The sequence below is a fragment of the Gymnogyps californianus genome, chromosome 21, assembly GCF_018139145.2.
Source record: "Gymnogyps californianus isolate 813 chromosome 21, ASM1813914v2, whole genome shotgun sequence".
In the NCBI taxonomy this organism is placed as follows: domain Eukaryota; kingdom Metazoa; phylum Chordata; class Aves; order Accipitriformes; family Cathartidae; genus Gymnogyps; species Gymnogyps californianus.
In genome coordinates this window covers 9110763-9132024 of record NC_059491.1, presented here as the reverse complement: position 1 = coordinate 9132024, position 21262 = coordinate 9110763, and the positions used below count along the sequence as shown (strand labels likewise).

General features: G+C 48.7%; 1 protein-coding gene across 5 annotated transcripts in view; it reads right to left on the bottom strand.

Moving 5' to 3' along the window:
- Positions 1 to 240: 240 nt before the first annotated feature.
- The window catches only part of ZBTB40 (zinc finger and BTB domain containing 40), a 41325-nt gene continuing 20303 nt past the window's right edge, over positions 241 to 21262 (bottom strand). For 3 of the 5 annotated variants that reach the window (XM_050909276.1, XM_050909275.1, XM_050909278.1), the window contains exons 6-18: positions 18993 to 19185; positions 15948 to 16084; positions 15306 to 15495; positions 14091 to 14224; positions 12958 to 13126; positions 7090 to 7500; positions 6391 to 6597; positions 5409 to 5573; positions 4736 to 4953; positions 3980 to 4142; positions 3561 to 3647; positions 2350 to 2570; positions 241 to 1610 (exon numbers count right to left, since the gene is read on the bottom strand). In XM_050909276.1, coding sequence (XP_050765233.1) covers positions 1419 to 1610; positions 2350 to 2570; positions 3561 to 3647; positions 3980 to 4142; positions 4736 to 4953; positions 5409 to 5573; positions 6391 to 6597; positions 7090 to 7500; positions 12958 to 13126; positions 14091 to 14224; positions 15306 to 15495; positions 15948 to 16084; positions 18993 to 19185 — 2487 coding nt within the window. In that variant the 3' untranslated portion in view covers positions 241 to 1418. The remainder of the gene's footprint in view (positions 1611 to 2349; positions 2571 to 3560; positions 3648 to 3979; positions 4143 to 4735; positions 4954 to 5408; positions 5574 to 6390; positions 6598 to 7089; positions 7501 to 12957; positions 13127 to 14090; positions 14225 to 15305; positions 15496 to 15947; positions 16085 to 18992; positions 19186 to 21262) is intronic. The other 2 variants (XM_050909277.1, XM_050909279.1) reach the window with 2 other exon arrangements.

Genomic DNA, 21262 nt, shown 5'->3' with positions numbered 1-21262 from the left:
TGACCATCTCTGCCTGGTGGCTGTGAGCAGCCAGCACAAGATGCTGCTGGAAAACTCCAATCTGTTCATCTCCTGTGCTCCTGCGGCGCTGGGCAGCGTGATAAAACTGGCGCTGCTCGCTGCAGGGTCTTGGGCTGCAAGATGCAGCGGGGATCACCGCTCAGTATGTAAATATCACAGTGGCAGAGTTCAACCTTTTGGCATGAGGGAAAGGAAGATAAATGCTACCAGTCCCCTCAGAGCCACAGGAACCCTGCATCTATCTAATTGCACTTCATAATGGCTTCAGCAAACCATTAATTATCAGATTATATTTTAGGAAACTGCAGATAAAAAAGCTTTATGAAATTTAGCCTTAAAGGGGCCAGTGTGCTGCAATGAAGCTGTTGTGGGTGCTGGCACCAGAGAAGGAAACTTTACAGTAGGTATCTGAATGCATTTTACAAAGCAATGCCCTGTGTGCCACGGGGAACGTCTGTGTGCAGTCACAGCAGCTATTGCACACTCAGACAGAAATACCTTCATTAGTGCCAATCCACTGGTACCAGTAACAAGTGGCCCTGGCATGCAGGCACAGCTCCTTCTCCTTTCTCAGATGTGGCAGCTTCAGCATGTCCTCGGTGAATTAGAGGAAGGGTGGGAGATCTCCGGGCTGTTTGCTCATAAAGAGGATGTGGATGCCCAGACCTGCCTGTCACCCTTCTTCGTAATGGACAGCCGCAGCAAAAACACGGATGAGATCAGACCTGTGCTACACAAGGTATTACCTAAACAGCTCCGAAGCCACTTAGCACAACTTCCAAGAAGTCTCTGTTTGAGCAGAGGCGTCCAAATGTCAGCTCTGCGCTGGAGGACTTTTCTAGCTGGCACAAGAGGCAGCACAACGGTACAGGGGAGAGCAACGGAAGAAACAAAGCAGCCCTTACTCCCCCTGCAGAGTAGCAGATACCTGCGAGCACATCACTGATTCAGCCATTAAAATCTCCACCTCAAATTCTCAGGACAGCTTTTTCTTTGGTTTCACATACCCACACCACCCCAACTTTGTCCTGCACTAGTCTCCTCCCCTCCACTCTGTTCACAGCAGTGGAGGAACACACACGAACGCATCCAATTCCCATCTTTTCCTCTGCTTCTTTATTTCTCTTAGGCTGGGAGAGATAGGTGGTCCAGCTCACCTGAGCTGGCAGCTGCTGACCGCAGGGAGACTTCCCAGGCCGTTGTGAATGTCTACAAACCTCTCCTGTCCTTGGCCATGCTGTGCTTGCTGCACGCCATTTCTTTTGCAGCGTCACATACCTGGGGTTGCTTTCCCAAAGAAACCCTGAATCTCCCTGCTGGAGCAGCACGTTGAGGTACAGCTCCTGAACGAGTCTAGTGGATACCAGGCACCATGCATGGGCACCCACCACTCACTCTCACTTGGTTTCTTCACAAATCAGAGTGACTTTGTCATCAAACAAGTCCTCCATAGTCACTGCCACCAGCTCGGAGCCAGTTTGGCTCACTTGGGATTCGGGCAACGTCACAAAGACTTGGGAGCCAGCGAGTTGGGTGTCATCGAAAGAGATGATGTGCTCTGCTGCTCCTTGCTCCGACGTCTGAATCACCTGCGTGGAAGATGACCTGAGAGTCAGACACTTACAGCACTGCTTTCCCCACGATCACTTTGCTACCCACATCTTTCCCAGCCCCAGCTCTGGTAATAACATTTAGCTTCACGCCAGAGGTCTGCAATTACAATAGGCGTCAGACTAATGGGAAACACCAAACCACACACACCGATGATGCAAAAGAGAAGACAGGAGAGTAATTTAAATATTTCTCTCCACAAAATTGCTGTAATTTAGCTCCATAAGCAGTCGTAGACAATAAACACTCTGTGATTATCCACTGGAGGAATGCCAGCCCAGGGAGTCTTGCACACTGGGCTCCCTCATCCAAGGAGCTGTTCTCCACTGATGGCTGAGATATTGAAGAGAAAGAGTCTGGGTTCAAGCCTAGCATTTGGCTTCCGACAAAACAGCTATAATCTCACAGGGTATGTCATCTGGGTTTTAATAGCCTCTGAGTAACCAGGCACCTCTGTACACACTGTCAGTCCCTCCTCCTTGGCTCCTGAAAACCAGGACTGAGCTGCTTCCCCTCCAGCGAGCCCACCTCACACTAGCACAGAAATTCCAGAGCACTGTGGGCTGGGGGGCTTGCATCCTGGACCCCTCTAAGAAGGGGGAATCAGGGAGTGGAAGGGGTGACAGGAGCCACAGGATGGATTTGGGAAGAAGAAGAGGGTTGGAGGGGGAGGATGGATGAACAACCGTGGGGGCTGCGGCACAGAGCAGTCTTTACCTGCACAATCTGGGCTGTGGTGGCTTGGGAGAAGACCACCTTGGGATGCTCAGCGCTGTAGTGCCCCTCCAGCTCGCCCTGGGAGGGGAAGAGCTCCCCGCAGAGCTCGCAGGTGAAGGTGCTCTCCGTCTGCTTGAAGTGCTCGCTGGTGACGTGGTTCTGCAGGGCCCCTGGGAAGCGGAAGGATGCTGAGCAGTACAAACAGCGAAACGGCTGAGAGCCTAGGGGGAGAAGCACTGCCCTGAGCCTGGGCTGTGACGGCCAGGACCAGCCCAAGGGCCCAGGGAGCTGCAAATGGCCAGGACACACAGGGCTGAAACCCACCAGGGACTCAGAACACGGCGTGTGCCAGGGTCCCTTCTACCGGCTACACCACTGTCTGTCAAACAGTTTGTGGCTGTTCAGGTCCGGTTTAGCTCTAGCTCCCTGCAGCACCAGCATTCAGAAACCAGGCTGGCGTATCTGATTGTAGCTGCGGCTGTCCCTTCTCGCAGAAATCTCTTCTCCCTGTTCCCTTGCACCATCCAGCACTGCTCCTTGTTGGCCTGGCTTGCACCTCCTGATTCAGCTATTGCAAACCCATTACCCACCCCACGGGGTCTCTTCTCTCAGAGAGCGCTATGTCTAGGTCTTCTCCTTCCTCGCTCTCCAGGCTGCTGTTGGCTGCCCCCTCCAACGTCTCCTGACCCATCTCCTCTCCTGCCACCCCATGCACAGCCCTGGGGACCCACCTTTCATAGTAGTCTGGTCTGCCAGTTCACTCTGCCCTCACAGTCTTGATTGAGCTTGCTCACTTGCCCAAGGGCCCTTGACGTGGTCTCCCCAAGCCCAGGTCCCTCTCTGATCTTTCCAGTGCTAAACTCCCTTTTTCTCCAGTCTCCCACTAGCTCTATCCTCCACAAACCCCAGTGCTCGGGGTTCAGTTCCTCGTTTCTCTGTGCCAATGTCGCCTCACCTATGCCTAGCTCTCTTCTCTGCTGTAACAAGCAAATCCAGAACCCTCCGTGACTCCAGTGGCTCCAGAAGCTTAACAAACATGTCCCAGCCTCACCAAAACCAGTGTTTTTCCAGTTCATCCATATTTTCTGTTCCCTCGCTCTGTTTCCTTACCATGTCCATCTTCACTCTCCCGCTTACAGTTTAGACATCACTCACTGAGAGGAGCAGTCATTGCTCACAAGGTAACATGAACAACAGCAAATGTAACAGACCTGAGTGCCTGCACTTCACGTGGACCTGCAGGAGAGCCAGCGTGGGGAAGAGCTCCTTGCACGTCTCACACTCGTGGAACTTCACATCTGCAAACAAGGCCGAGAACAGAAAAGTGTGCTCCCAAGGTCTTCTACAAGAGACCTGCTGGACCAAAGCTCTGTTAATATTTCAGCAACACCACACATGCATACAGACACGAGGAGCATCTTTGGAGATAAGGGAGGAAAAGGAGCGCCCAAGAGCAAGTAAGCCGCAAGATGCTGAGACGAGGCTTGCCAGAAGAGACTGCTACAGGATACAAAGAATCTGCTGTGATTTGCAGGTAAACGGGATGTGCAACCTTGTCCTATCAGAGTTATTACTACATCTCTCCCAGCAGTTGCCATGTGGTTTTGTTCACTAACGAACGGGCCGTTACCTGCATGCTCTGCCTTGACGTGCTTTCGGTGAGCAGCAGTGCTGGAGAAGGTTTTGTCACAGGAGCTGCACTGCAGGGAGGAGAACTTGGAGGAGCGGTGATTCTGAGCTGCAAAGACATCAGGGTGGTGGGTCCGGTTGTGATACCATAACCCTGACAACTGCTGCAATGATAAGGATCAAATCATGGTTACAATCCAAAGCTGTTCCAGGGGCATCATGACAGCAAGAAACTGCGTGGAAAGCAACAGTAAGAGTGGGGTTGCGCTCAGGAGGTACAAGACCTGCTCATCCTCCCACAGGACAAGAGCTAACACCTCACTTCTCTTTCTCCATTGCCCCTGAAGAGCTGAACACTGCTGAATCCCTCATCCTCATCTCACTCGCTGCAGGTCTCCTTTTGGTGTGAATTTTTGTTCCCTTGTAGGAATGTGCTCCCACACACACTCCCACTGAGGCATGCCATTTGCAACACAAGTATTTTTATTCCTACACTTCCTGGCAGCTAGAAACTTGGGTGAAAGAGATTCCTGAGGGTCCAGACAGGCAGGTATGTAGCCCTTTGCAGTCATGGCCCACCTCTCTCCATGGACCTGTCCTCTCCCTCCGGACTCTGCCTCTTCTGTGCAATTTTTCCCCTCTGCTGACCCCAAACTGCTGCACTGAGTGCGGACGGCCAGGAGAGACATCCTGGTGCAGGAGCGGGCAACGGCAACCTCCAGCATATGAGACCAAATCCTTGCTGCACTCAGCTCACCTGGTAAGCTTTGTCACAGATCTCACAGCTAAAGGGTTTTCCTCCGACGTGGGTCACCATGTGGCGCTCCAGGAGCGATGGGGCGCTGAAGACTTTAGCGCAGGTCGGGCAGGGGTGATACTCCCGAGAGTGGGCTTCGTGGACGTGCTTGCGGTGCTCCTGCAGGGTGGCAAAGCTCATCCGGCACTTCTTGCAGTCATAGGGATCTTCGATGTCTGCTGCCCAGAAACGCAAGAAAAACCACAGGGGACAGAAATCAAGGAAAAAAAGAAGAGAATTAAGAGGGGAATTCACAGAGAGAGGAAATAAAAGGGAAAGAAATGCTTGTTACTTCCCAGACAAACACTAGCACTGGAGTTTTGGCTTTGCACACAGATGTTGCTGCTCCTGCTCACCTACCGCTTCCCATAGTGGGTTCCCAGCAGGTTGCGGTTTGCTGGAAGCCACCCCTACCATTTTCTTTGGGACAACCCTACTCATAGCATCAAACCACTAAAGAGTCTTGCTTTTCTTGGGAGGGAAAAATCCCACCATGAGACACCCAGACAGCCTGCAGGCACCAGTAAGACCTGCACAAGCCTCCGCTGGCACAGATGGGTCTGCCATGACCCCGCAGAAGCCGTGCCTCGCAGGCTGGGCTGCCCAAACCAGGGAGGCAGCTGGCCACACTCACTATGGAAGGTCCGGAGGTGGATGGAGAGCCCGTTGGCCTGGCGAAAGCCTTTCCCACACTCCCGGCAGACGTACGGCTTGTCCCCCGTGTGAGTCCGGACGTGGCGTGACAGCTCGATGGACTGGGCGAACACAGCGTCGCAGTACTGGCAGGCGTACATCTTCCCTGCAGTGACACCCAGGGTGAGAGCCTGCACCTAACGGGACAGGAGCTCTGTCTGGACTATGCCTAATTTCAAAGGGAGAGGGAAGAGATGGTGAAGTGGACAGGCTTTCCTGGGGTAGTCAGAGCATCTCAGCGCAGGATCAAAAAGGTCCTAGAGGTGCTGGAGAAAACCACACCTGCACAGGGAGTACTAAATTACTACAGACCTCAAGTATCTGGAGGTACTACGCACTTCTGGAGTGTGTCTCATGTTCAAAATTAATTGCCCAACTGCATCACACTCGTGCAACAGCAGGAAATACACCCGAGCGTATTTATTACGAACACAGCGATACATCCTCTATGCCCATGAGCTGGAAGAGGCATGCCTAAGCCCCAGTAGTGCATGGGGCTGAGTGCAGGGGCAGGAGAAGCACTGGCATGAAAAACTATGTGAAATTCAGCCAGAGGGAGGGATCGGAGAAAGCAGGTTAACCAGAGGGAGGAGGATGCATCGCAGGAGTCTAAATGTGAGGGGACAGAGAGGAGCTACTCGGGAGAAAAACAAGGAAATCGGAGGAAGAGGAAGATCCCCTTAATGGAGAGCAAACTGCTAACTGGGTGGTTAATCAGAGGACCTGGAGAAGGGGATGGGAGAAAGGCAGAGTGGGGAACTCCAGGCAAAACCATGCGGATGAAGGAGATCTGGGAGCAGCCTGCTGCCCAGGACTCCCCCAAAGGATGGGAAAGCAGCCAGGAGGCAGATGGAGGAACAGGGCACGAAGTGGTGGATGGAGCAAGCCAAGCCCATGGCCAGGCTTCCGCAGGGAAGGCTCACCTTCAGCGTGCTTCTTCTTGGTGTGGTAGGCGAGGGCCGAAGCCTGCATGAAGGTCATCAGGCAGTGCTTGCACATGAAGGGCCGGTCCCCCGTGTGCAGCCGCAGGTGGTTCTTCAGCGTGGAGTTGGCCGCGAATTTGGCCCCGCACTCCTCGCAGGAGAAGGGCTTCTCATCGAAGTGCTCCGTCAGCTTGTGGTACTGCATCCCTGGGGAGGCAGGCAGGATACCGGGGTGGCATTGGTGGAACTTATTGCCAGCCCTGCCTGACCCTGCTGCAGAGGCACCGCTCCACCCAGCCCGGAGGTCCACCAGCCCGCTCGCAACACCAGGGGACCATCAGTGTCCTCCAGCCCGGAGGTCCACCAGGATATCATGAGCTGCCATGGGGAGGGTAAAGAGACTCAACTCCTCTTACTCATCCTGCTAAACCAGCCACAGAACTGGAACAGCTTGATTATTTTTGGAGGCTTTTAAATTTGCCAGTAGCCCCACTTTTCCTTGATGAACCATGTGGAAAACCAATTAGGGAAGAACTAATCAGAAAGCGGTTGTGCTCAGTGGGGCAGGAGAAATGAGCTGAGCCGCGTTTCTCACACACAGTGCTCAGAGAGCTGCAGGGAGGAGGAGGAGATTTCAGACTATCACTTCATTATATTGTCCAGACTTCTGTCCAAATACCCTGCTCCCACCAACCCTACCTGAGGCATGAGCAAACTCTCGGCCACAGATGTCACATGCCACGGGGAGCCGCTTCTTCTTCTTCTTCTTGGCTGTCCCCACCACCCCGTGGACCTCCAGCTGATGCTTCTCCAGCTCCTTCTTTGTCAATTTGACCTCGCTGCACTCCTTACATTGGATTTGCTTTCCTCTGGCCACCCGACAACGTTTCATGTGCACCTTCAGGCGGCAGTAGAAGTGGAAGGTCTTATCGCAGGCTTTGCAGACAAAACTCTTCATGGAAGAAGCTTTTTCTTGGGGTTCCTTTGGTTCCTTTGCACCAGCACCTCCTGCCTTGTCCTCATCTTTGTCCAGAGCTTCAACTTGGGATTCACTGTTCACCTTCCACTTCCTGATCCCAGGTTTCTCCCCGCTTCCCTCAGTCAAGAGACCTACGGAAACAGCAATTCCTGTTTCGGTGGTGACCAGTAGGACTGGGCACCAGCCCCTCGGTCTCCCATCTCCTGAATGCTCCTAGACAGACAGTTCTCCCTGCACAGCAATAACAGACACACATCAGACACGCTGTCCGATCACAACAGTGGCACATGGCTCTGCCTAAAAGTGGCCGTGGCCATGCACGGTACAATGCATGAAAGAGTGGTCCTTGAATTTCTCCACCCACACATACCAGGGGCTGGATGAGATGTCAAGAGCAGGGCTAGACTGTCCAAAGAGCTTGCTCCTCAAACAGGAACAACTTTTGCTTCCAAGCATCTGCCTCCTGCTCAGACACATGAAGTTACGGCCGTGCTTAAATGTTTGAAGAGCTGAGCCTCAGGTATGATACTGCCTAAGTCTGCCATTGAGAGTGGATATCCAGCCATTAATTACAAGAAATCTCAGGAACACTTCCCAAACGCAAACTCTTTGAAAAGGAACAGATAATCTTGCTACGACCCTTTTGAGTCTTCTGGTTAGGGCCCTGAGGTATTTTAAATCGCTCATTACATTCACTTCTTACAAAGTCTAATGCTTTTCTGAGTCCCTGTAACATCATCATCTCAAAAAGCACAAGCCGGAAAATTCACCTAGGATCTCAATCTACAGAAAAGACCCACAGGGAACGCACGTATGGAAGAAATCAAAATACAAACAGATATATTTGCCTTCTTTGCTATAATGAGAACCATGCAACTGTGTGGCCATGGAAACCAGTGCAGACTTCTCCTTTTGCCAATGCAAAGGAAATTCAGCCTGTGCTTGCAAAACTTCATTTCTGCCTTCCTCACTATGGGAAGAGCTCAGCAAAGTGTCCTCCCTGCACAGCACTACTGCCCCAGATTTCTAACCAACTAGAAACCACATGACATATTCCAACAGACTTGGAAATCTTAAGATGTCAAGTGGTGACCCACTGACCTGCAAACACATCAAGGCAGAAAAACAGACTGGAAGACTGGTTTCCAGTTTGTCCTGCTCTGTCAAGATAGCAATACACACTTTTCACCTCTAAGGTCTCTTCCCACATCCCTACATCCAACACTGTTAATTTTTCTGACCCAAGTGAAGAAGTATCTTTAAACCTCCCAGAAATCTTGAATATCAAAGAGAGTCATCTTGCTGGGCAGGATGAATGTGGACGAAGATTAGAGCACTAAGGAAACCAGGACTGGAAATGTCTAGAAGTGCCATGGCAGCAGGGATGTAACCTGAGTCAGATGAAGTGAAGAGGAGTTTGTCACAGACCCCAGCGCGCCAAGAGCTGGCTCATGGTCCTGCTCTTATGCCTGTGAAAATGTTGTTCAGGATTACAAACCTTTAGCCTAGACAACAGCACAAGCCTGTAATGGTATAAAGGCAGGGGGAGCTCTCACCTTCAGTCCACCTTCATGGGGAAATGCCTAAAGGGGCTCCAGGAACAGCTCTCTATCTTCAGGGGGATGCTACTACTCCCAGAGAACAGTTTTGAAAGAAAGCTGAAGCAGATCACGTGAAATCAATGGCTAGGTACCTGCACCCTGTAGTCCCATACCAGTGTAATATATATGTCCTGGATGGCAGGAGGAACCTTGCCATGGTGGAATACACCCTCAAAAGGCTTTCAAGGTCTGGCTACCATGAGACAGGAGAATGGGAGACATGCTAAATTGCATGATGCAAAGCTGATGTGACAGTAATGTCAGGTGTCAGGTTTCTTTAACAGCGTCAAGTACCACGGGCTGGCTGCTGCCTGAAGAGAAGAGGGGACACGTAGCACTGCTACATCAGGGCAGCAATTCCTTTCCACTTGGCAGCCAGGATGTCTCCCAGAACCCCTCCTATGGATGAAGACAACATTTCATACCTCATTAGAGCAGCATCAAGCAACAGATGTTACCCAGTCAACCTCCATTCTTGGAGATGCAGGAAGCTTGGAGGTGAACCCAAGTGCTCTCATGAGAAATAGCACCAGACTGAAAAAGTGATTGCACATCAAGTTTGAGGGGCAGTAACTTAGCATGCCTCGGCCATTCCCCTGGCTGAGCCTCCTGGGAGCAGACAGAGCCCGAGGGTAAACATACACCAGAAAGGTCCCAGACAGGAATCCCCAACTGCGTGGTCCTCTGGGACTCTGGACTTTGTGTCACTTTCCATTCTCTGGTGGCAAAGACATTCAGGACTGGAAGAAAAACCCTGCTGTTAATTACGGCGTATTTCACACCGAGTTCTCCTTCTCTTTTGTAAGTGGTCTGCTGAGTCTGTAACCCTGGGGGCTGCTCTACCCTCCCTGCAGAACTCCAGAAGCAGATGATCTCCTGGTGTGCGACCATCGTGTCTCTCGCTTCTTCAGCTTAAGCTGGAAGAAAATTCCACCTACCCCGTTGCATCTTGAAGGTCATTCCAATATTTGCTGACACGCACGGTGGCTTCTAATGCAGAACTTTTACAGGGGAGAATGGCATTTTGCTTGCAGACCCTCCAATTTAACGATTCCAGGGGCTGACTCAGGCCTAGGTTAGGTGCTAACTATCTTTTTTAAACACAAGGCTATGCAGAGGAAGCGCCTTTTTGCTGGAGTTCTTGACACATTTCTGAGGTTTGAAAGTGAGACCTATCTTGACAAACATGATCTCCCAAGAAGTGACTGTACAGAGACCTGGAAAGCAGCTGGCTAGAGAGGAGGCTATGGAGTTGGCTGGAAGAGCTAAACCTCATCCTTGCATGCACCAGCTGCCAACAGTGAAAGTGGTCCAACTACAGAAGGGACCCACGGAGAAGCCAACAGATTTCATACTGTACCTCCACCAAAGAAACCAACCCATCACTGTGATGATGCTGAGTGTGGTTGGGGACGGACGCAGACAGTTTCCTCCACAGGGATGCCTAGTGCTCTCCAAGTGCTTCAGCTCACCTGCATTAAGTATCAGAATTTTTTTTTTCTTTTTTTTTTTGCAGTAGAGATGTAAAAACTGTTGCTTTCAAATGGAAATGCAAACTGTACGCATCTCCATGCGGCACATATGTTCTTCAGAAATGTAAGATCTCCTCTGTTTCAAGTAGAAGCTCACGTCCCTCAAACATGAGGCCTGCAGTTATCATTCATATCTCATGCCAAGAGCCACATGGCTACTGATCCATAAAGCCACCTGCAACATTTAGGACTGGTAAGCAGTGATATCAGAGCTGAGGAGACTGGCCTAGAAATTAAGATATGGAAGTTCAGTGTAAAGATCCGTAGGATGCCGAAAAGGGGCTGGTAACTGGCAATCGTCCTCCGGACACTTCATACAGAATATATGTTTTTGCCAAGTAAATACCATTTTTCCAGGGCTCTTGTTTTTGATGTTGCTTCTTGCTTGATTTTGTCTCAACCTTGGCTTGAAGCCCTGCAAAGACACTTAGTAACAGCAGTCTGCTCTCTTTGATATTGGTGCCAGAAAAGCAGGCATCTGCCAGAGCAATCTAGCTGACTCCCCAAGTCCCTCGCTGGTAAGCACTGCAAGGTGTCCAGGAGCTAAGGTGGGCTGCACGTTCACAGGCACGTGCAATTGTTGTTGGCTTACCTCCTCTAGAGTCACCAGGGCATCAGCCCTGGCACATCCCATGGTCAGACAGGGTCAAGGGGAGTGGGACAAGTGCCTGCAGCATCAGCAGGAGACAGAGAAGGAATGGCAGGTAAGAAGGAACCGCCTTTTCTCTGAAAATTCTCATCAGAGCCACGACCAGGTGAAAAAGCCAAGTGGACTGGTGGCAGCTCTTGGTGGAGTTAGAAGAGAGGACCTAGATCTGAACTGGGTATGAATACTGGATCCACAGTGTAGGACATCTCTCAGGGAGACCACTAAGGCCACTGAGTCAAGAAAGGGGAGCAGAGCGTGTGCTATCATCCTCTGAGCCCTACGGCTAGAGCAGTAATCCAGATCCTCGGTTTCTTCTACACGTGCACTGCTCCCAGTCACCCAGTCCCATCTACCACCCCAACAACATTTCCTCATTGCTCAAGAACGCAGGCAAGCTAACGAACCTGGGGTGCAGAGAGCGACCTGCCCCTAGGTCACTCTCTGCCCCTTCCCAGCACACAGGGAACACTGGCTTCGCCTGTCACTGTCAAACATGAAACGAGGGCGTGTAACAAAGCCACGAGGCTTGTGTTTATTCATAAAGATCGATCGTGGCCCTGACCCAAATTTTCAGATAAAGCAATTAAACCTTCTACCCCTAAAAAAAGACACGACATTAATGACAAGCTGCTTACTTTAACTACCTAGCAATCTGCTAGTATTTCCACACTGTGCCGTAAGCTAAGCAGCTCTGGCACCACGATTAAATAGGGATGGATTGAGCTGAACCAGCGCCTGTGCTTGGATAAAAATCACACTGTGTACATCCCAGTGGACTCTGCAGCCCAAAGAATCTGGATGCGCTGGGAAACACAATGCCATAAAGAGGTATGTGAGCAAACAGAATAAGCATGTCACATTTGCATCCTTTTCAAGAGAATGCAAACCTGCAGTTAGCTTCCTGGCCCTCTTATCTTTTTCATTAAAGCACTAAATTCTGTTAAGCATTCTTCCTTCAAATGACGGATGCCGAGATACAATTCGGCTCAGCTGGAAAGCATCCCACAGCTCAGGGCAGGGTCTCACACATGGTTATTGCTATGCATTTGTTTCTGGAGTTCACCAAATTGCTATCTGCATATGTTTCGTTCATACCTTTGCCAAACTAGTACAGTATGTTAACATCCCCCTACTGCTGCGGGACCCTCCCAGGGGATCATTTGCTCTGTAAAGCGTATACATAGCAAGACCAAATTAAGGCACTATAAGAAAATTAACTCAGAAAATAGTCTGGGACTACAAACTGCACCGTCACGGTCATCTTTGCACAAGACAAGTGCACTCTGATGTGACCTTTCCACAATCAGCCTGTGAAGTATCCACACATACACATACAAAGTCAAGGGATTGTAATACAAGTTCAAATTCATACAGATCCAACAGTATAGGAAGAGCCAAAGAAACCCCACAGCTTGAGGATAATAATTTTGAAAAATAAGCCAATATAGATACAAATTACATAACTAAGTTGCTCAAATGCCTCCAGAGCAAGGGCTGGAGTGGAGAAATGCAAACGCAGTTAAGGAATACCAGCATGGGGTCAGTTACAGTCTCCACAACCCTCATAATGTACAAAACTTTAATATGGCGCATTTTACCAGCAGGAGAAATGCACGCTCCAGCACATGGATCCAGAGGTCACCCCTGTGAATCCTCCCGCAAGTACAACCCCGACATCTGGCCAGGGGTAGTTCTGTGAAATGACCTCAGGCCACCAGGACACTGAGGTCCACTACCAAACCGCCCAAGACTCCCATAGCCATGTGTAAAAGATCACAGAAGGATGAAAGCCTGTGCTTTTCTTACCCACATGTCCCAGCTCCTGCATCACTGGCTGCAGGTCCGGGAAGGACTCATGGACATTGCACAGCAGCTGACAGATCTTGATGGCCGGGACAGACTTCTCCTGGGCTGTGCTCAGAGCTGCTTTCAAGGAGGCCTCTGAACTTTCCATCTGAGCAGAAATACTCAGTAGCTGGAGAAGAAGAAGAAAACATCATGTGACAGATTTTGGGCTGCGAAAGGTCGGGATGGTCTGGGAGTGCGGGCACATCCGCTTTATTTCATCTGTACTGCTGGGAACCTGCTTTGAGAAACCAGAAAAGAAATTGCTTTCCATACAGGTCTTTGCCCCTCCACTGATGTATGTGCATGAGCTGAGAGAATTTCAAGATTAAAAAAAAGTTACAACAAATTAAATTCTCAGACTTTCTGTTTTGGTATTAGCTCACTTAAAACCACCTTTCTGTGGAAAGAGCGGTTCCTCAATGCCTCACAGCATTACAAGCTTACCTAACTCATAAACCTGTCTTTCATACACAACTCTCTCTGGGCTTTTCTCTCCCTTCCAAATCCAAACCTGCTTCAGCCAGCCACTGCAAGGAGAACCAAGGTGAGGATCTGTGCACGTCTATACGTACATCACCCTTCCAGATCTCCAACAACAGCTAACCAGAGCAGGAACGAGCAACCACAGACTGCTTGGTGGAAAAGGCCAGCTCGTTACTAACACAGCCCATTTTCTTTGTCTACGGGAAAACAGGCAAGGCACTCTGGGACACTACACAGCCATGGCATCCTCAGTGCATTTTCTAGGAGCATTTCATTCTCGTATGTCCTGGAACAACCAACTCAAATGGAAACCCACTCCCTGGCAGCTCTGCTTTCTCTAGGACTTCAGCATCCTTGCAGAGCTGAAATTGCTGTGTTTGAATATCCCCATTTCACCAACTGAGAATCTCACTAGCAATTTCTTTTACCTAAAAAACCCTGCAGAATTTATATAAAATACCCAACACACTCTCACTTCAGCAGAGGGTCACCTCCAACTTTGGATGGCTTCCCCAACCTAAGTAATGTACCTTGATTTCAGTGCACGCTATGGCCTGTCCACCCTTTGAGCCCCGAACTGTGCCAGCTCTGAAAGCATCCCCTCGCACCTCTTTTACTGCTTCTGTGAGTCCTGCCTCCCCCGGAGCCAAGCCCTCCAGGTCCGCTCTCTGCTGGATGGCCTCCGAGATCAGCTTGCTGTGCCGCAGGATGATCTCAATGGCTGTGCTCTCGCTGGTGGCCACTGAAGATGAAAATAAAAAGTAAAGGTATTTAAAAACACAAAACCCAAGGAGAACCCGAAGGCCTTAGCTTCACTTAGCTTTGTCCAGCCCACTCCTGAAGCTGAGCTGTTAACAGCAGAAGTGACTTCTTTAGGGCATAGGAAACAGCGAACAACTACAGGCAAGCTTTGGTTATACTAATTGCAGCACTGACATCCAGCATAAAACCCTAGCAGACCTCACTTCTCACTGCTTCTCCAACTTTGGATGAGAAGATCAGGTTTTTCAAACCATGTGGCTGAGACAGTGACAACCTCAAAAGGCAGGCATGGTTCTCAGGACTTCAAGGGAGGATCAAAGAGGAGCCAAGACTCAGGATTTCTTTTCTCCCTCAGTTATAGACATCCCATTCTGACTTTTGCAGAGAAACAGGCATTTCTAGGCACAATTTGCCTCATCTGAGGACAGCCACGTAAAAAGCAGCCAGATGCACCATGCACCAGAAGTGCTGGTTTCTCTGTGCTGAGCACAGAGGGCATGGAGAAGAGGAGTTTGGATGGAGGCAGCTAGGTGATCCCCAGCTTTCTGCCCACAGGGCCAGCACACACAGCTGGGCCCTGCACAGCCTTCCTCTCCTGCCCTACAAGTCCACCAACATGAGTGCTCCTCACACTTGCATGAGATTTTGACAACAATATTGGTGGAAAAGCACAGTTTAGCTTTTAAGGTAGAAAAACTGAAAGCCAAAGGCCAAGGCTCTGGGAAGGACAGGGTGGTGGCTGCACACAGACCTCCGATGAAACACGTGCTTTCAGTGTTTCTGACGGGCCTCCAGCTGGTTATTAGTGCAGGATGGTGGCCAGCTCTCAAAAGGTTTGCTCATTACAAAACCTGAAGGCACAGAGCCAGAAGCAAAGCAGCCACCTTTGCAGACCAAAGTGCTTTTCCAACCAACCAACCATTTCACCGAGGACACGAGTGTTGAGACGCATCGGAAGAAAAGAGGTTCCCAGTCAGGGAGAGGGCAAGAAGTTAGAAAGCAGCTCCTGCCAGCAGCGGGAGAAGCTCAGGGAGAGCGTGGGGGGACACCAAGACCATTACCTGCTTGGAAGAAAAACTCCGCGCCGGGTTGTTTCCGGATCTCCTCCATGAGCAGGTTCAGCGGTGCAGGTTCCCGCACAGCCAGCAGTAGCTGCCAAACAGCAGAGACCGAGAAAGACCGCTCCTCCAGCGCTGCCGACACGAGGGAGGCGAAACCGCCGGCCTCACGCTTCACAACCTGCTCCATTACCTTGGAAAGACCCACAGCGAGGCACTAACAAGGGACCCCATCCATCTGCCCTGTGTCACGCTTAGACACGACCGTGGCTCACCCCAGACCCAGCCTTCCTTTGCTCCCGCCCTGCTGAAGACCTGGCTTATGGTGCAACTCAAGTGGTGACCACTTGGAAGCCCAGCTCTTCACCCAAACACATCAGCCATTTCCTCAACTCACTCCAAAGCTGAGCATCTCTCCTCAGGGCCCAAATCAGCCACCCTTACTCGCCAACCTTCAGCTTCATATACGTTACCTGCTTCACTCCTGCTATGGGATACTAAGCAATCATTAAACCAAGCCCTGTTGGAGGACTGCCCGAAACCAAGCCATGACAGGTCGTAAATCAAGTCCTCAGGACTTGGTAGGGATCCCAGATGGGGATTAAAGCTCAGTATCTGCTTGCACACATGCAGGAGACTGCTTACCTCTCTCTCAGCAGGAGCCAGGCTCTGTGCAGCAGAGATGCCCTGCAGCAGCATCTGGGTGTCTGTGAGGAGCTCCACTAAGTTTTCTCGATATCGTCTCAACAGTTTGGCTCCGTAATCCTCCGGGCTCCATTTGGCTGAATGCAAGTGAATGAAAATAAGAACAGCTCAGCTTGCAGCATCTTCCCAAAGGGCTTCAGAGCTAGGGGAGACCGAAAAAGCCAAGGCGGCCAGTTCTCCCTGGGTCACTAATGCTCAGGGCCTTACGCTCAGTACACCTGGATTCACCTTCAAGCAGAGCATGAACACGACAGATCAAAACTCCAAATCAAAGACAACACAGAATATCCTCTGCCCACACGTGCCTACAGAAATAGATCTCTGGCACCCAAATGCCTTCCAAGACTCAGTCCTGGTCTGAGCCCAGAAGAAGAAGAAAGTCTCAGTTTTCAGCCATGTTCAGCAGGTAAACATGTGGCCTTGTCTGTGAAGACAACACCTCGAGATGTTCATCAGCCTCTTCTGATGGCCTGGAATCAAGGAGACCCCATTACTGACTCTTTAATTGTGGTTTCATTGAAAGAGGTCTGTAAGTGAGAGTCCTTGATCCACTCCACCGAGAAGGAGCTCTGCAACATGCTCCGTCTCAGCGGTGCATGACTATCAAACATACTAACATTTACAAACACCCAGATGGTCCAAGGTAATCAAGAACTTAGCGGGTGAGTTGTCCTTGGTGAAAATGTTAAGGGAACACAAACCAGACTTGTGATTGCAAAGCGGCAGTAACACCCTCTTCTCTCCCTTACACCAAAAAAATGCAACTTTAACCTCATTCCTTCCTCCTCCTATATCTAAATCCAAGCCGGGTCTGCTGAGGCTTGCCCTGATGAATCTGAGAAACGATGACTCTAGAGTAACACCACAACCCTTTAAAGACACCCCAGTATCAGCACATAATGGACTAATTCAAGAAAGAGGAACACTGTTTATTCAGGATAATGAAGAGACTTGGGCAAAATATACTGTGTACCAAAAGTAGTATATGATTGTACTTGTCGCTAGATTAGTTGATAAATAAAACTGGAAATTGCCAAATAGATGAATCTGAAAAGGATTTTTTTCACTGTTGGAGTTACTATATTGGAGAAGATGCATAGTTACACTTTTGTAGGAGAAACCAAAACAAAAAAAACCTGTAGTTCACCCAAGACATCTGTGCATGTTTTTTGTTTGTGTGCTTAGGTCTTTTAATCATTTTGGTTCAGTACCAAACAGAACAGTCTATTATTCACACAGCACTACTTGGGAGAAAAGCACCTAAATACACCCAGCTTGGTGAAAAGAAAATAGTCTCTGAGACCTAGAAGACATACAGTGCCGGGTAAGAAGAGAAAGCTCTCCAGGATAGTGAAGGAGGCAATGGCAGGCTGTGGGAATAATCAACGGAAGATTTTGAGCTAATATGAAAAACTCCCTGGACAAAGACTTCTTGGAGACATGAGTCTACTCCCCAGCAAAGCTAAGGGAACCTCATTAAGCACTTGAGCTCCGTAGGGTTTAGGTATGACTTGGATGTGCCCCACATGGATCAGGGGATGGTTTACAAATAAAAATATTTTCCCCCTTCTCCCATCGGAATGTTTCTGATTTTATTACACAAGTTTGAGTTGTTATGAATGCACTCTCAGCTCTGCTGCCGTACCAAGGTGAGCTCCATAACCAGAGCATGCCCCGCACCACTGTACAAGATGTCCTCCTTTCTGTTAGCAGGACAGCACAGGACATCAAACGCTGCCGTCAGTGGCTCAAATCATTCCCTCCCTCTTTATTTCCACGATAAGAAATATTTGTGCTTCTGTTTGTTCAAGCTGCAATTTGAGGAGATTCAGCTCTATGTAATTAAGGAATGCTCCTCCTTGGAATGGGTATTACCACTAGATAATTAACCATGTTGGGAGTCTGGTGTTTCAAGAAAGCAATCGTGCTTAACAAATGACAAAGCAAACTGCCTGTTGGGAACGTTTGCTACAGAGGAAATTATCAGCATTATGAGCACAGTTTTGCTTTCTATTAAACACTCATTTACATTTCACTGCATGTTAATTTAGTTTTTAATTTTTATGTGACTTCAGAGCTGGTGAAATTTGCCTCTCTATCTGAATTGCTCAGAGGCATGCCTAAATCCACCCAAACTTGGAAGGCTGTCCCACCCATCAAAAGACGGGGACTCGAGTCCCTGAACCACCATAGGCAGGCAACAAACAATAATACCCCACCAAAACAAACAGGAGGAGGGGACTAGCTGTCCAAGATAATGATGTCTAATGGGGACACTAAGTGCGGGACTCCCATCAGCACACTCTGCTCCACACAGGAGACCACGAGTCAGTGACCTCGATGTGCAGAAATGCTACCTGCATCGAGGACAGGAGCACAGCCCGACTAAATTTTCCCCACAATCTCCCTCAATCACAAGGAATTCACAAAGACAGCAGCCAGGTAAGACACTGTCTGTATTTAATGTCAAGACATCTACAACTTTGGGGAAGTTTTAGGTATTTGCTTTCAAAGCCAGCAAGTACCATAAGTTAAAGTCACCAATGGACCGGAGTTTGGTAAAGACACCTACACCTATGAAGCATTTATTACGTGAAAATTGTTCTATTTATTATGAAGACACATGCTGCTGCTGCTGCTTTTAAGTGACTCAAAACCAAAAAGTAATTTGACACTGGAAGGAACAGTTCTCCTCTTTTCCAGAGATGACATCCTAGTTTCCACCCTGTCAGTGTCAAACTCAAGGAAGGAGCCCAACAGGCTTCTGCCCCACACTGCTCATTTCATTGCAAAGCCGGCCTTCTTGTTGGCATAGTCCTCCTACCCCAGTGCTCCCAGACCATTTTTGTTTGAATAAAATGGCCATCCCATTCCCTTACATGAAAGTAAGATTATAAGAGCACACTGAAGTCCAGACAAGCATCCAAACTTCCTGGCAATTCCCTGAACTGAGCCCCCAGGCTCTGAAGTTTAGCATACCCACACCTTTGCCATCAGAGACGTTTGCTGTTGCCACCAAGTTGTCTAGCAGAAGGTGGAGATCAGGGAATGATGCTTTCACGGCTCCCAGAAGTTTGACCAAACTTTCCGCTTTCAGGGTTTTCTCTTCATCCACTTTCCTGAGCAGATTGTCCATCGCTTCCCTCTGAGAGCCGCCTTCACAGCAATCCAAAACTATCTGTGACAAAGAAAGAGCCAAGAACCTGTTTGTGAGAGCTTCCTACAAACTCTCGGATCTGAATAGAGATCAGAGAAACAGGAACAGCATCACAGTACACAGTACTGCAATAAATCCATATCCACGGCTTCCACTAATTTGATTAACTGGGAGGTGTTATGGGGTGCTAGTTACAGGAACTTCTAAACATATCCCAGGTATCTCTGACGTGTGTCACCTTGAAAACTACCCTGGTGGGTTCTTCCACCAAGCTCTTGGGAGTGGCTGACAAGCAAAAAGGTTTTTTAGAAGGAAACAAAAATAGACTTAAAGACAGGGTTCAAAACAATATTTCATTTAATATTTTTAGCAAATATTTTTTAAATTGGCAGTCTCTTTTCCCTTGTTTCCCCAATTTTTCTGCTTGTCACCAAAAGACAGAGATGGACAGGAAAGAAAAAAAAAAAAGACTCATTATTTAAATAAGCATCCTATTAACTGAATGATTATTTCTATGACAAGGCCACATGAGACATCTCTTATGTGAGATGCAATCACTGTAGCTTGGAAAAGCTCTAGTATCCCAGTATAACACCTTCAAGGCTCCTACAAGGGAAAGCCAGTTGACAAATACAGGTTGACCTCCTCTCTGCAAACGCTGTGTTCCTAAGCATTTGAAATGTAGGACTGGCAGAAACTCTGTAGGTCACCAGCCCAGTTCCCTGCTGTCATAAGCATGACACTACACAGTCCCATTAATAAAATTATTAAGATCTGTCCTAAAACTAGTTACATTTTTGCTCCCTTTCCCCTGGTTGGAAAGCTCTTCCACAGTCTCGTTCCCCTGTTGATTCTTCTAATTTTCAGCTTAAATTTATTCATGGCCAGTGTATACCCATTTGTTCATGTGCCAACATTATCTTTTAGCTTAAAAAGCCTTCTAAACTCTCTGAGGTGTTTACCCTACCCTTCCTTTCCAATTTCTTTATAAGAGCACAATCATATTCCCTCTGTCTTCACTTCACTTGTCTAAATAAGGCAGCTCCTCTCGTAAAACAGCTTCTCCACTCCCCTGATCTTACGACTGCAGATCTGTCTCTGCTTCAATAAGAATTCATCTTTTTTGAACAAGACTGGAGCTGCACACAGAAATTTCAGATGAGGTCTTAATTCTTAGTTCTCGTTACTGCATCTAAATGCACGTCCTTCACTTTATACTACCACGTCATTCAATTCTCACTACTTAGTTCTGCAGCCATGTAATTCTTCTCCCTCTTGCAGATCCTCCTCTGTGTGGACAAAAGATGCTGGTTTTGCTCATCAGCAAGTTTTGCTAAGCATGCTGTGATATTTTTGTGTCAATAACATTAGTGTTAATATTAAGTAAGCGCCAAGAATCCCACTGGTAACCTTGCTCCAACCTGTCAGTCCTGCCTTCAGCACAATCTGTAGTTACCTCCCAATAAGATACAAACTTTTTTAATATCACCGCTTCCTCTAGTTTAACAATTTCCTCACATGAAATTCAAATGCTTTGCTCAAGTCTAGATTGAGGCAGAAAAAACACAGGTTTATCTCATCAAATAAAGATTCCAGGTCAGACAGAAACAATTTACTTGAACACCCGTTGCTGTATTTTCTCTCTTTTTTTTTTTTTGCTTACACGCAGTGCGTCAGCTACATGTGCCCTCCAGCCTGTCCCAACACATATTCCTCTGCATCCACAGAGCTGACTGCCTAGACCACTGCTTCCCTCTCCCACATGTCTGTCCCGGTCATCAATTGTGGGGACCGCTCTCAACTTGGAAAATACAGTAATAAACCTTGCTGTCGCTCTCATAGCCGTGTGTGTCAGCTCTTCCAGTCTGTTGGGGGATGCCCTTTGAGTTGTGATTTCACTTCAGCTGCAGGAAATTTCTGTTTCTGTGTTTCTCCTGGATTTGGCCCTAGGCTCAGCCATGAGTTTGCGGGTCATCTCCTCTCATTATTCTTTTTCTTTACTTGGTCAGACAAATGTTTGTTGCTTGACACAATATATGCCATGATGCCCAGCAGTCTCATGTGCCACAAGCCTCTCTTCATACCTCTAAAGTACATT